Here is a 16,605-nt window from a genome sequence, read left to right as displayed (position 1 = left end):
AACATAAACAGTTACATGTCAACATAAACAGTTACATTTTAACATAAACAGTTACATATTTACATAAACAGTTACATGTCAACATAAACAGTTACATGTTAACATAAACAGTTACATGTCAACATAAACAGTTACATTTTAACATAAACAGTTACATATCAACATAAACAGTTACATGTCAACATAAACAGTTACATGTTAACATAAACAGTAACATGTTAACATAAACAGTTACATATCAACATAAACAGTTATAAGTTTACATAAACAGTAACATGTCAACATAAACAGTAACATTTTAACATAAACAGTAACATTTTAACATAAACAGCTACATGTTAACATAAACAGCTACATGTTAACATAAACAGTAACATGTTAACATAAACAGCTTCATATAAACATCAACAGCTATATATAAACATAAACAGTTACATGTTAACATAAACAGCTTCATATAAACATCAACAGCTACATATAAACATAAACACCTACATGTAAACATAAATAGCTACATGTAAACATCAACAGCTATATATAAACATAAACACCTACATGTAAACATAAATAGCTACATGTTAACATAGACAGTTACATGTGAACATTTACATAAATATCTACATATAAATATACACATGTACATGTAAACCATGCAACAGCAACACACGTTATCGCATGTCCCAGATTTGAAACTTTTTATGTATCTCTTACTATTCATATATCACCAACACATTTTAGTTACATTTGTATCTGTCACGTTCTTTCATATATATTTACATATTTACATTGATATGAATATATCAACACAATTATTAATCAAAACATAGTCACAGTCTCGTACACGTATTAACATTGAAGAAAACAACTTCTCTTTTAATGCGAGCGTGCAGTGATAATGTTCGTTTGTTGTGAATAAAGCATTTTTTTTTGTTTTATGCCATTCGGCCCTTTTTGGATATTGTTTCTAACATTGTATAATCTATTACGTACACTAGTTGTAGGTCGTTGTGACATCTATATCCATCAATAACAAAATCTGAGAATAAAATGTATCATCACACGTTTTCCAGACACACTGGACACACAAGTAATTATATTGATAACCTTTTCACGTGACTGTTTTTGCGGTTTCCTCGTTTTGATAAATTCCCGAATCCTCGAGTTCCGGTTGCATGTTAGAATCTTCCGGATCCTCGTGGTCGGGATGTGTACTGGAACCTTCTGTTGATTTGAAGGCGTCCACTATATCAGTAAAGGTCGGCCGGCTAGCTGGATCCCGCTGCATGCACGTTACTATGAAGCCGTTATATCTAAAACAATAACAGAAATATTAGACATCATACGACATGTTGATATCATCAATAAAAACGGATACAACATCATATGTTCGAACGACAGGGGTGAATCTGTACTTTCAGCAGTAACAAAGTATTTATAGTTATCCTATATCTATTGGTTTCCTGTATTTATTGTTAATCTGTAATTACAGTTATCCTTTATTAATACTTATACTGTATATATAGTAAGCCTGTAATTATAGTTATCCTGTATTAATAGTTATCCTGTAATTATAGTTATCCTGTATTTACGGTTATCCTGTATTTATAGTTATCCTGTAATTATAGTTATCCTGTAATTATAGTTATCCTGTATAAATAGTTATCCTGTAATTATAGTTATCCTGTATTTATAGTTATCCTGTATTAATAGTTATCCTGTGATTATAGTTAAACTGTATTTATAGTTATCCTGTATATATAGTTATCCTGTGTTTATAGTTATCCTGTATTAATAGTTATCCTGTATTTATAGTTATCCTGTATTTATAGTTATCCTGTATTATAGTTATCATGTATTTATAGTTATCCTGTATCTATAGTTAAACTGTAATTATAGTTATCCTGTATTAATAGTTATCCTGTAATTATAGTTATCCTGTAATTATAGTTATCCTGTAATTATAGTTATCCTGTATTCATAGTTACCCTGTATTTATAGTTATCCTGTTTTAATAGTTATCCTGTATTTATAGTTATCCTGTATTTATAATTATCCTGTAATATTAGTTATCCTGTATTTATAGTTAAACTGTATTTATAGTTATCCTGTATTAATAGTTATCCTGTATTTATAGTTATCCTCTATTGATGGTTATCCTGTATTTGTAGTTATCCTGTAATTATAGTTGTCCTGTATTTATAGTTATCCTGTATTCATAGTTGAACTGTATTTATAGTTATCCTGTATTAATAGTTATCCTGTATTTATAGTTATCATGTATATATAGTTATCCTGTATTTATAGTTATCCTGTATTTATAGTTATCCTGTATTTATAGTTGAACTGTATTTATAGTTATCCTGTGTTTATAGTTATCCTGTATTAATAGTTATCCCGTATTTATAGTTATCCTGTATTGATAAATAAACTGTATTTATAGTTATCCTGTATTTATAGTTATCCTGTAATTATAGTTATCCTGTATTGATAAATAAACTGTATTTATAGTTATCCTGTATTTATAGTTATCCTGTAATTATAGTTATCCTGTATTAATAGTTATCCTGTAATTATAGTTATCCTGTATTTATAGTTATCCTGTATTTATAATTATCCTGTATTTATAGTTATCCTGTATTTATAGTTATCCTGTATTCATAGTTGAACTGTATTTATAGTTATCCTGTATTAATAGTCATCCTGTATTTATAGTTATCATGTATATATAGTTATCCTGTATTTATAGTTATCCTGTATATATAGTTATCCTATATTTATAGTTATCCTGTAATTATAGTTATCCTGTATTAATAGTTATCCTGTAATTATAGTTATCCTGTATTTATAGTTATCCTGTATTTATAATTATCCTGTATTTATAGTTATCCTGTATTCATAGTTGAACTGTATTTATAGTTATCCTGTATTAATAGTCATCCTGTATTTATAGTTATCATGTATATATAGTTATCCTGTATTTATAGTTATCCTGTATATATAGTTATCCTATATTTATAGTTATCCTGTAATTATAGTTATCCTGTATTTATAGTTATCCTGTATTTATAGTTATACTGTATTAATAGTCCTGTATTTATAGTTATCCTGTATTGATAGCTTTCCTGTATTGATAGCTTTCCTGTATTTATGGTTATCCTGTAATTATAGTTATCCTGTATTTATAGTTATCCTGTATTGATAGCTTTCCTGTATTTATAGTTATCCTGTATTTATAGTTATCCTGTATTAATAGTTATCCTGTATTTATAGTTATCCTGTATTTATAATTAAACTGTAATAATAGTTATCCTATATTTATAGTTAAATTGTATTTATAGTTATCCTGTATTCATAGATAAGATGTATTCGTAGCTGTCATTCCATTAGTGCCATTGATCTATGATTCAGCCACTATACTCACGCATCAGGACAGAGCTCCGGTCGGTTTAGTTTGGCCCCGTCCTTTATGGCTGCTTCTACTTCAGTTTCTGCAACTTCTTCGTAGGGTTTTATACCTGAAATCAACAGCAATTGAAAACTCTTTATTTAGTCAAAGCAAATGTCATTTAATATCGCCATGTGAACGCAAAGATAAGTATGTCTAGGTGTTGATATAAACGAGAGGCAGTTTTATTTGGTTTGGTTTATTTTGTTTAACGTCCTATTAACAGCCCGAGTCATTTAGGGACGTGCCTAGTTTTGGAGGTGGAGGAAAGCCGGAGTACCCGGAGAAAAAACACCGGTCACCAGTCACCAGCAACTGCCTCATATTGGCTTCGAACTCGCTACCCAGAGGTGGAGGACTAGTGATAAAGTGTCAGGACACCTAGACCACTCGGCCACCGCGGTCCCTGGTCAGTTATATACATGTATAAATATTCCATTGACCATTCTAAGCAGAATTCTCTGTGAAAGCATTTTTCAGGTATAGCCACGGAATTTTAACAAAGGAGATCTAAGTGAATGAATGGCACTCTTTTCCACTATGTTAATACAAGTTCATGTTAGATACATATGTAATAAGAAAATAAGATATTTAACCATATACAGACTAGAATGTAATTGTGCTATAAATATACAACAAACATGTAGTGGACACAACGCATATACTGTATAGTCGATAATGTTCGCGGAGGGTTTAATTTCGCTGTATTCGTTGTCATCGATAAGGATATCGCGAAAAATACCTAGCGAATATCCAAGTCATAGATACATGATTATGCGTTATATACCTGTATAAATACATACACGTGTGCAAACTACGACAGCCGATACCAACCGCGGAATATTTGACCCTTGAACTACACAGTAAAATAATACGATGTTATTTTAATGTGCTTTGTATTGCATTGAAGTATTTATATTTTGATCGTAGCAAAGTTTAAGAGAAAAATGAATTTACCGAACGACCAATCACAAAGGTACACGTAGAACCTAAATAATGAAGAACAGGCAATATATTAGGGGAACATAAAAGCCCCCGAGTCTCACTTCATTACCGACCCAAATAGATCAACTGTGTCCGAACAGAAAACAAGTAATCATAAGATATCCATTTTAATCGGACGACAAAACCTCCTTCACACATGTGCCTTTGTAATTGCATTTTACTTCCCATGTATTATTACCAAATATTAATGTTTACATTCCCCATGTCCATTAATTAACTCCAAACCAACAACCCTGCTAAAGTCTTTTTAACTATAACAATAAATAAAGGATATAGTATAGTTTCTTCAGTAATATTCAATATATTTTACAAGTGGGGCCAATATTTTGTTTTTGTTTTGCGCAGCACCAGTGAAAAATATTAAAATATTAGCAACACGAGTAAAACATATTTGTAATAACTGAACATACTTTGAGATATTCTGTTTATTACTTTTTTATAGCAAAAGTCAACGGGTCAGCTTTTAATTTTCCCCAAATGTCTTTTGGTAGAGTGTTTTGATTGGTCAATTCGAAAAAAGTGGTTTCAGAAAAAGAGACACGGACGAAGGAAAGGAGAAAATGACAAACGGAGAGCGAGGAAAGAAAGGAGACACACACGATACATAGACAAAAGGAAGGACGTAAACCCAGACGGACGGAACGGATGAAATCAAGATAAATCAGTATGCCACCGACTTAATCGTACTGGTACATAAACAAATCGAAGGGCATCAAAACATTGCCAACTGAAAAAGTTGAAATCGTATTTTATAATGCAAATGTAAAGTGTTTTAACATAAAACGTAAAAAGAGGGTTAAATGCAATACGTATCACACCTTGAGAAAATATTTCCCATATGATAACTCCATACGACCACACATCTGCTGCCTCAGTTGGTTCAGTTTTACTCCCGACAAGTCTTTCCGGAGCCTGCCATCTCTACACAAACAAACAACGATTAGGCGTTAATAAGTCAATCAATATGGATTTTTCCGTTCGTTTAGTGTCATGTAATACATTTAGTACACACAAAGGGATTTTTTTAATTGTTTGGCGGCTATCAATAGCAGAAGCTATCTATATATCTTCCGAGGTGGGCTAACGCGCACCACGGGATATGTAGATAGCTACTACTATCCATAGTCGCAAAGAAAAGAAAGAAAGAAAGAAACAAAGAAACAAAGAAAAAAACCATTCAATGAATATCATTACGATGATTTGAAAAGAGTTATTTTTAAATTGGTAACTGTTTACAAAAAAAATGCAAAATCAATTTAACAGCCGATGATCCCGCCAATGCACCATCGTTTACCGTTTCCTTCCGCTTCACAAATTTCAGTCGATTTTTTTTTTATTCAAAACAAAAAGACCTCATATAACACTAAATACAATCTTTCCAGCTAAATAAGAATTGTTTTAATGAGAATAGATGGAAGAAAAACACAATTTACGAAAATGAAACGGGGAGTATTTTTCAAGCGTTTTAATATCTAATTGTTGTAATGTGTGGAAAATCAGCAAGTACAATTTTAACACGATGTTTTTACACTGTATTCATACTGTTTTTGTAGTCAAATGTTTGCTGAATCTTCACTCAGAATGCAAATCTACTACATATTAGCATTGTCACGATTCATAAAAGCAATATTGACAGACACTTACTGCAATAAAATACAATTAGTAACATGCTATTCAAACTGCATTGTAAGTAAAACAACTAGCATTGTGTATAATACATCAGAATACGTTATGAATATTTAAATAACTAACAAATCTTACCGCAGATTTCGTAGACATCGCTCCGTCGCCAATGCCTTTTATCTTGGGCACTAGGTCTGAGTTAAGGAGGACGTTAAATGATGTCAAATGTCCATGGAATATCTGTTTTCAGAAGTAATGCAATGAAAATACACAAATACATTGTGATGCGGAATACGGATTTGTCTATTTCAGACAACTATTTTGTCGTAGACTGTCGATATCAAATCACTCTTTCATCAACGTTTAGGTTAAACTTCATTCCGTTTTTACATCTTCCATTAAACAAGCATATGTTTACAAAAGTGTTGTTAATGCTCAAATGAGTGCTAATTTCAAACTCAATATAGTATCGTGTTAATTTCAGGTAAGTGTATAACCTCGTATACGGGTATAGACAAGCTAAATTATCTAAACACTTTAAACAGTCAGGACAAGTATATACCATATAAAGATATCATATTAAAAAGTACCTTCCTTGCAGCCAAATATTCCATCCCACAAGCAATATCGTAAATGATCTGTTCCAGATCGTCCACGTTCGCTCGATCTCCTGATTTTCCTAGCCAATCGCCAAGTTCGCCATTGGAGCAATACTCCATAATCAGAGCCGGGTTTTCTACGGGAAATAACAATAACTTACGTACTGACAGTGTTTATAAGGATAATAGAATGCAGTTTGAGGTAAATATCGTTGACATTGACAGTCAAATACGAGTTCATATGTAACAGTATATCTACGTACGAACACAATGTCCGACAGTGTATGCGGTGAAATTGATGTTTCGGAAATTGAATAATTCTTCAGAGGAGTATATAAAGTTTGACTTCGAGTGGTGAGACATAAGGAAAGGTAATACTCTAAAGGGAAACTGTTATCAGTACAATAATATCATTTGTCATTGGTTTTGTTATTTCAAAATGTTCTAAAATATGTGGTATGAAGATTAATTATAATATATAAAAGAAAATTAGTATTAACAAAATTACTAGATAAATTGAAAATATTGGTAATGGAAAACTATTGCAATGTAATGTAAAAATATGGGTTTTATCAAAAACTACAATTTTTTTTAAGTTAGGGTAAATAAAACTGTAACAGATCAAATTCATGCATATTGTGACATAAAGGTCGAGGATAGCATATAACATGAAGTGTTATGGCAGGTAAACTTCATGTCTTACACCTAATGAAAAACGATATACAGATCTTCAACAAAGAGCTTACCTTGACAACTATATACAGATCTTCCACAAAGAGCTTACCTTGACAACTATATACAGATCTTCCACAAAGAGCTTACCTTGCCAACTATATACAGATCTTCCACAAAAAGCTTACCTTGCCAACTATAAACAGATCTTCCACAAAAAGCCTACCCTGACAACTATATACAGATCTTCCACAAAGAGCCTACCTTGGCAACTATATACAGATCTTCCACAAAGAGCTTACATTGACAACTATATACAGATCTTCCACAAAGAGCTTACCTTGGCAACTATATACAGATCTTCCACAAAGAGCTTACCTTGCAAATCATATACAGATCTTCCACAAAGAGCTTACCTTGCAAATCATATACAGATCTTCCACAAAGAGCTTACCTTGGCAACTATATACAGATCTTCCACAAAGAGCCTACCTTGGCAACTATATACAGATCTTCCACAAAGAGCTTACCTTGGCAACTATATACAGATCTTCCACAAAGAGCTTACCTTACCAACTATATACAGATCTTCAACACAAAGAGCTTACCTTGACAACTATATACAGATCTTCCACAAAGAGCTTACCTTGGCAACCATATACAGATCTTCCACAAAAAGCCTACCTTGCCAACTATATAATATCTTCCACAAAAAGCCTACCCTGACAACTATATACAGATCTTCCACAAAGAGCTTACCTTGCCAACTATATAATATCTTCCACAAAGACCTTACCTTGCCAACTATATACAGATCTTCCACAAAAAGCCTACCTTGCCAACTATATAATATCTTCCACAAAAAGCCTACCCTGACAACTATATACAGATCTTCCAAAAAGAGTTTAACTTGCAAACTACATACAGATCTTCCACAAAGAGCTTACCTTGACAACTATATACAGATCTTCCATAAAGAGCTTACCTTGACAACTATATACAGATCTTTCACAAAGAGCTCACCTTGCCAACTATAGACAGATCTTCCACAAAGAGCTTACCTTACCAACTATATACAGATCTTCCACAAAGAGCTTACCTTGACAACTATATACAGATCTTTCACAAAGAGCTTACCTTGGCAACTATATACAGATCTTCCACAAAGAGCTTACCTTGGCAACTATATACAGATCTTCCACAAAGAGCTTACCTTACCAACTATATACAGATCTTCCACAAAGAGCTTACCTTGACAACTATATACAGATCTTCCACAAAGAGCTTAACTTGCCAATCATATACAGATCTTCCACAAAGAGCTTACCTTGACAACTATACAGATCTTCCACAAAGAGCTTACCTTACCAACTATATACATATCTTCCACAAAGAGCTTACCTTGACAACTATATACAGATCTTCCACAAAGAGCTTAACTTGCCAATCATATACAGATCTTCCACAAAGAGCTTACCTTGACAACTATATACAGATCTTCCACAAAGAGCTTACCTTGCCAACTATATACAGATCTTCCACAATGAGCTTACCTTGCCAATCATATACAGATCTTCCACAAAGAGCTTACCTTGACAACTATATACAGATCTTCCACAAAGAGCTTACCTTGCCAACTATATACAGATCTTCCACAATGAGCTTACCTTGCCAATCATATACAGATCTTCCACAAAGAGTTTACCTTGCTAACTATGACAAAAATAAACAAATCTTCCACAAAGAGCTTACCTTGGCAACCATATACAGATCTTCCACAAAGAGTTTGCCTTCACAACTAAAAACAGATCTTCCACAAAAGCTTACCTTGCCCTTCATTGACGAATCCGTAATATTGTAGAATATTACTGGCATCTATGCTATGGCTGGTGTGGAACTTCAATAGAGCACTGGCTTCCTCCTCGAAATCCTGAATTTCTTGTTCTGAATAACACAACCACAGTATAATTGTGATGTTTAGATAGTATAAAGTACATAAACATGTAGTATTCAGAATACCTATTATAATTACACCTTGTCACACAGCCATTGGGTTTAAACACGAGTAACGTTGTGCTGTCTTAATTACTTCTTGTCATATACCTGTCGATTGTAAGTAAAGATAACGTTTTACTGTTTTAAGTACACTTTTTCATACGTAAATTGATTTTAGATACAGGTGACTTCATTATCTATTTATTTAATACACTTTAAAAGTTTAATCACACTTTGTCACAGAACTTGTCAATGTCATTTCTATTAAAACATTATAACTTTATTTCACAGTGTCATAATCCATTCAAATACAAGTTACGCCATGCTTATTGTTTTCTTGTGGCATATCAAATATAAATGGCCACATCAACTAATTGGAAGTCAGAGATAAGTTCACGTCAGAATTGAATAAAGTCCATATTATGATGAAAATATCCTAGACTTAGCATCTTTTTATTTTGACGAACTTCCATACATGTATGTATAAAGGGGAAAACGCGTGTCCATAAAAGGTTGTGGATGATGATGATGATGATGATGGTGATGATAATGATGATGATGATGGTGATGATGAGAATCTCATTACCATTCACTCCTAATGTCGGTGCTTTGATGGCACACTCTACCTTGGTAGGTATACTGCATGTACCGATAAAAACAGTTGTTAATGTCCCTTCTGATATCATTTCCAGGAAATCCACATCGGTGACGTTACTAATTGGTTCTCTGGTGACGTGTCCGTCGAGGTCTTCGTAAACATCATCATCGCCATCGCCAACCTGTTTCCCCATCGCCGTTTCCTCGTAAGAACCAGATACAAATCTGACTGTAGAAGCCTGTAGTCAAATGATTATGCAAATCATTATCAAATTCAGTACAAGTTAGCAGTTAGAAACAGCAGAGTCAAAACTGATTAAACTACATCATACAGCTAGTTCGTCCTTCCAGGACTCGTCATTGATACTAAGGGCCTGAAGCAGTGATCATCATTGGAGGCATTCAAAGACTCGAAAAGGGTGTTTAAGCTTTGCATTCAGAGGAAAAGAAAAAGGGGGGCTGTTCTGATATATATATATATATATGTCAAGTAGTAATAACGACAGTACAGACAAGTAAATTGTCGAATTTTCGAGGCAATCTGCCCCTTCATCAAGACACAGGTAAATTACATACGATCACATATAGACATAGAACATGGAACAGTTACACAAATATTGTAGGTATAAACAACAAAAAATATCGTAATGTTGTAAAAACGATCCCCCTCGGCCGATACTTAATTCGCCGAGGGCCTATTATGATAAATTAGGAAACATCTTAGGTGGTGTACAGATGCTAAAAGTAAATGAATAAATAAATAAAAAATATAACTTAAAGGCTTAACAAAATAACATCGCGGGTTGATTCGATGTGATGGCAGCGCGTGCTATGTGGGGAATGTTTTATATATATGCAATATAAAGCATGTTACACGTATTATCGAGAAAACATTATTAGATACCACTTCATGTCATCATTATAATAATTGATAGTTTATTTCATAAATAGTCTAAAATCTCCAATTAAACATTACTATATTTCTATAAAACAAAAGGCATTACTTTTTCGTTTGTCTTTTTGTCCTCCTGTTTTATGGTCGTTGAAGTCCTATATCCGTTTTTCCTATTACGTAACTCGATGGGCTCCGCAGACAGATGACTCGGAAGGAACATTTCTTCGTTAGAACGTTTGGATCTAAGTCTTTTCAACGTCACAACGAGTGCTATCAACATGGCTAATGCTACCAAGGATTCTGTATAAAAATGATTATCATTATGAATTCTGACATACTTCTCAGTAGTGTCATTAAAAAACATTAGAATTTTAACGCAAAACCTTCTCACAATGGTACTTTTATATAACATTTTCTTTGTCACATAGACAATTTTGAACTAAAATCAGCATCATTTGCGTTTTTACCAGTTTTGCAGCGACTGCATTTTATATGTTTTAATTAACGATGATAGAAAAAAACATACCTATCACTATGACAACGACATATTTCTCTTCAACCTTCACGGATCCTGGTGGAAATATAAAGGAAGTAAGATCAGCTGGCATCAAAATATAACATAACTTGATAAAACTATTGAACCGGATTTGGTGAAATGCAAATACAGATACTAACTGGTATCAAATTTTTAAAAGTGGCTTCATCTAGGCATGGTTTAACCTTCTTGGATGGTTTAACGTCCTAGGTATGGTTTAACGTTCTAGGTATGGTTTAATGGCCTAGGTATGGTTTAACGTCCTAGGTATGGTTTAACGTTCTAGGTATTGTTTAACGTCCTAGGTATGGTTTAACGTCCTAGGTATGGTTTAACGGCCTAGGTATGGTTTAACGTCCTTGGTATGGTTTAACGTCCTAGGTATGTTTAACGTCCTAGGTATGGTTTGACCTCCTAGGTATGGTTTAACGTCCTAGGTATGGTTTAACGTCCTATGTATGGTTTGACCTCCTAGGTATGGTTTAACGTCCTAGGTATGGTTTGACCTCCTAGGTATGGTTTGACCTCCTAGTTATGGTTTAACGGCATAGGTATGGTTTAACGGCCTAGGTATGGTTTAACGTCCTAGGTATGGTTTAACGTCCTAGGTGTGGTTTAACGTCCTAGGTATGGTTTAACGCCTATGTATGGTTTAACGTCCTAGGTATGGTTTAACGTCCTAGGTATGGTTTAACGCCCTAGGTATGGTTTAACCTCCTAGGTCTGATTTACCCTCATTGGGAATTTAATAAATGACACAGACATCTCTACACAACACGGGTTACCACTACAGCCTCCCCGTATGCCTCTAACAAAAAGAAAGCTTTTGCTGTCGAGTACACAGCCACACACACCAAAAAATCCCGTTATATATAACTACTGTTATATAACTTTTTACCTGTGTTAAAGGAGTATTGAAAGCTGTCACTCGACTCGTTGCCGTAGTGGACCACGAACGTTGCGGTATACTCTGTATCTGGATCCAGTCCAATCATTTCGAGTTCCGTGGTGTTCCATGATAAGTCGTGGGTAGAACCTGTCTCCTGTCCTTGTGTCTGTAGTACAACTTTAAGACCCGTCCTTCTATAACAATTCTTCTCAAAGTCCCAAGCTATCATTACACTATCAGTAGACAATGTGGGTGTTCGTATGTCGATCGGATGGGAGTCTATTAAAAATTACAAAAAGTAAGAGATGTAAACCAACCACCATGTAAATGACTTAGAGTGTATAAACATCTCAGAGGATAGTACATAAGACATAGAAAAGAAACTGTCCATGTGTACACAATTATCAAATAAAAAACAGCTTATTAATTTGGAAGCAAAAAGAGAATACAGTCAAAATATCAATTAAAGACTTCTAAACGCTGACCAATTATGAACAAACGGAAGTTGACCTAATTTGTCTTCGATACAGCTCGTAACATTCTTCTAGGTGTTTTTCATAACCTCGCAAAATGTTCATAATCAGGAAAAAAGGTTACACACCATTCGATCCTAAATCACACAAAAGCTTTTTATTAAAAACAGGATTAGTTATAAGTTATTAGATTGATCTAAATGGTAGATCTAAAAGTGAAAGCCTTTCGAACAGAAGGAGGCCATTGGTCTAAAATATATCCATGTTTAAAAAATAATATCAATAAGCACACTAATTACTATCTACATGTCAACGTAGAAAGTATACACCATATGTCTTCTCAATAATTTACACTGGAAAAATAATACTCACATTGTTTTATCCCATTCATTGTGGTTGCCTTTCCGATCTAGAAAAACGGGACAATATACACGAAAGAAACAATGTTATAATACTTAAAACATCACTACGGACATCGAGTTTCTCGAATAAGAAACAATCATTGATTACACCAGCATGTGGCATTAGGTTTTAATGTGATGGAAAGACCTTTACAATCAACAAAAACTCTGTAATATGTGAAAACATATTTGTAAAAAATATTAAAATTATCAGGAAAACGTAGATGAAAAGACAAATCTCTTACCTCCAGGGTGAAATTCTGTGTGAGTAGTGCATAGTTGACCACCCTGACGTGGAGGGTCAGATCCGCCCTCAGTAAATCGGTCTTGGAAATCTGGATAGGGCAATGATCTATATATAGATAGTGTTTGAAGAGGTAGCATCTGTGATCCGAAACACACGCGCATTCCTTAATGTTGGATTTGCATTCTGCTATCTGTTAAAATACATCGGGAAATTTAGGTTAACATCACATGTATTTGAATGTATTAGTACATCTATGTAAGTGTTTAAAGCCTCTAAAGTTTCATATTAATCTAATCGTTTTACATCTTTATAGAAATCTTAATATACATTCACATCCTCCTCGTTTATTCAGTGAAAGTGAAATATACTACTGTAAACGTGGTTATTCACGCGGAGGTTAATTTCGCGATTTCGATATGTAAACTATACCCGTTGGGGTAAATTTCGCGATCGATCCACCTCCGTTTGTAGTTCGAGATTATGCAAATTGATGTCAAGATAATACGCGTGGGAGAAAATTTTCGCGATCAAAAGGACTCCGTGCAATTAGCGCAAATTTCCCCCTCGCGTAAATTTTCACGTTTACAGTATCACATCCTTCTCAAAAATATCCATCCAAAGTTTTAGTTACACTCACATGGTCTGTGATGTTTCCTGCCGTGAATCCCGATGTCAGTATACGACCTGTGATTGTGTCCAATACATCCCACTGTATTTGGTAAATACCACTCTCTTTGTCTGTCGCCTCCATACTCACTCTGGTTGTAATGGTCAATTGGTTATTGGACAGTATATCATACTCATAGACTAAGCACTGTCTCGCCGTTACAAAGACTTGTAAAAAGCTATGTGAATTTTTCGTGCCATTCAAATATATCGTGAAAACCTTTGTCAGAAATATCAATTTAGCAATGCAGTATTCCCATATTTAAGAATTGACTAAGTTAATAACATTAGATCCTACCAAATCATCCGCGAGTAGAACGTATTCAAACCTAAACGCGAAATGCGGCAGGAGCAATAACTTAAGGTGTTTCGATAATTTCTTATCTAGCATCTTCTCTTTTTATGTGATTTATTCTGATAACCACATTAACACGTATTTTACACTTTGATTAGTGTTTCCATAGCAAAAACATCACACAACCTGATTTATCATTGGAAACTAAGACAAATTAAGAACATATACAATGTACACGAGAACGTGATTTACCTGCTAGAAAACTGGTCGTTATTTTTCTGAAGAACTGCAGTATCGCCATTCGCTGTAGGTGGACTGCTGTCAAAGTACACATAGGTGGATCCCACTGCTGTGTGCCCCATAAGATCGTAAGCTTTTATCCAAACTTTCATGGCTAAACCGTCTCCTCTAGCTGGTAACATTTTGTGGAGATATTCCTTCGAGATTTGGCTGACTTGTGTCCATGTTTCACCAATGGGTTGGTCCTTCGGAGCAGCAGCGGTTGGCCCGAAGTATTCAAATTCAATTATGCCTTTAGCGTTTGGTGTTGGTGTGAGGGTGATCTTACCCTCGTTGTCATCATAGGTAGGTATAATTGAGCTGTTGTCTATTAGAATAGGTGATGTGTCTATCCCGCATAGAAAGTGTCCGTTTTCATGTATCGAATTTACAAAATAGTCCCTCCATTCCACAGTGATGTATGTGTTGTTTCGTTGCCAGTGGTAGTTCGATTCTTTGGAAGCACTAGAAAAGTGGAGTTTGTTAGTTTTGTTTATGTCTATTCTGGACGTATTGTCATAAAGTACAAAACGGCGGGCGTAATTCCTATTGGTGGCGTTGTCTTCAACTATCAGGAGAAAGGCGTAGACGCCGGGCTGGGAGGGGAGATAATCTGTCCGAGTATTATTGGTTGTCATGGTGAAGATCGCATCACGAGGTTGTCGAAGATACCCAGCTTGATTAGGTGTCATCTTGTAAACACGTAACATGTAATGTTTAATCCCAGATAGTTGATCACTCCATCCATTCCATTCAATATGAATCGGTAGTCCCTGTAAACCCAGCAATCGTTTGCATTTATTAATCAGTAGATATCAATATAAATGTAAATTCTTCATTCTCCTTTTTTAAATTTTGAATAATTTAATACTACAGTTGCTTCAAGAGAAAATAAAATCTCCCATTTCAAAATGTTAACGGAGATTGCTAGCTTACTTATTTTACTTATGTAAGACAAATAATTGAGAAAATATTCTCAAATGGATTTCATCTAAATATTTCCAGAGGATAAACTAAAGGTGATTTATGTCATATTCGTTATGAAGATGTCAGCAATACCTTTGATATTTCCGGAGAAACTTTTAATGGTTGATATGAACAATTTCTCTCTGTACAGTGTCGTGGTGGTTGGAAGTCAAATACTTTGTACATTGACTCATACACTGTGGTTGTCCTGTTTGCCGGGGTTATTAAACTGGCAGATGTAGAAGAATAAGTAACTGATAACCTTATGTTGAAGCCCAGCCTGTAATAATATATATAAAATGTCAATCAGTCATTCTTATTTCTTTCTGGAACATTACTTCCGAACAATGGTTTAAGGGGCATCTAAATTGGAAAATAATTTCGAAACTTTAAATCGAATTAATATACACAAATTTGCCAAAAAAAAAACAACAACAACAAAAAACAAAAAAACAAAAAACGAAACAAGTCATGTTATATACCAAAATGTTGGTCGGGATATACAGTTTCTTAAAACAATAACTGATTTTCTGTAGCTGGTGACAGTTTCAACGGTAGTGTTACTTTATGGTAAGGTGTTACAACGAACAATTATAAGTCTCACAAATAATCAAATCTGACAAATATTCACGCTGTTATGCTCAATAGTGGCAATAATAGCACACGACAGGGCCATTTGTTTGACCGTCTTGGAGTATAAACACTTTGACTGTGAATAATATTACACAAATATGGTATAAAGGGGGGCATTTCAATAAAAACAATGCTGATATTTTATACTATAAAGACATCATAGTAAGAATGATATTTTCAAGACAAATAGTTGCACTATCGAGTTCGATGCCTTTCTCAGAAATATGCATTTTTACCTCCAATTCAGCTGTTGAGCAATTATTTTGTAAAATCAGTCTTCATGTCATGTTCAGAGTTCATAATAGTGTCTAATCAGAGTATTTTTGATGTTTGAAATGCCTGTCTATATGCTATATTTATGTAATATTATCTATAGATACCATTTGCAAT

At 34.0% G+C, this 16,605-nt stretch overlaps 1 protein-coding gene across 1 annotated transcript; it reads right to left on the bottom strand.

The window, feature by feature from the left end:
• Nucleotides 1-1,108: 1,108 nt before the first annotated feature.
• On the bottom strand, nt 1,109-12,361 carry LOC117343407 (ephrin type-A receptor 4a-like). Its single transcript, XM_033905749.1, has 10 exons — nt 12,265-12,361; nt 11,358-11,432; nt 10,941-11,131; nt 9,926-10,175; nt 9,172-9,288; nt 6,664-6,809; nt 6,212-6,313; nt 5,269-5,371; nt 3,422-3,515; nt 1,109-1,310 (listed from the first exon to the last, which is right to left on the bottom strand). Exons 1-10 carry the CDS (start codon nt 12,359-12,361, stop codon nt 1,109-1,111), a joined length of 1,377 nt encoding a protein of 458 aa, XP_033761640.1.
• Between the last annotated feature and the right edge of the window lie 4,244 nt (nt 12,362-16,605).

This window comes from Pecten maximus, chromosome 15, assembly GCF_902652985.1.
Source record: "Pecten maximus chromosome 15, xPecMax1.1, whole genome shotgun sequence".
Lineage (NCBI taxonomy): Eukaryota > Metazoa > Mollusca > Bivalvia > Pectinida > Pectinidae > Pecten > Pecten maximus.
Note: the sequence above shows the minus strand (reverse complement) of the source record. Positions and strands in the feature narration are given on the sequence as shown.

Coding starts and splice junctions, on each gene's coding strand:
- LOC117343407 (XM_033905749.1), bottom strand. CDS start 12,361: ATGATTGGACTGGATCCAGATACAGAGTATACCGCAACGTTCGTGGTC. Junction 9,289..9,925: donor ACCGACATTAGGAGTGAATG/GTAATGAGATTC, acceptor TGTGTTATTCAG/AACAAGAAATTCAGGATTTC. Junction 6,314..6,663: donor AATATTTGGCTGCAAGGAAG/GTACTTTTTAAT, acceptor TTCTGAAAACAG/ATATTCCATGGACATTTGAC.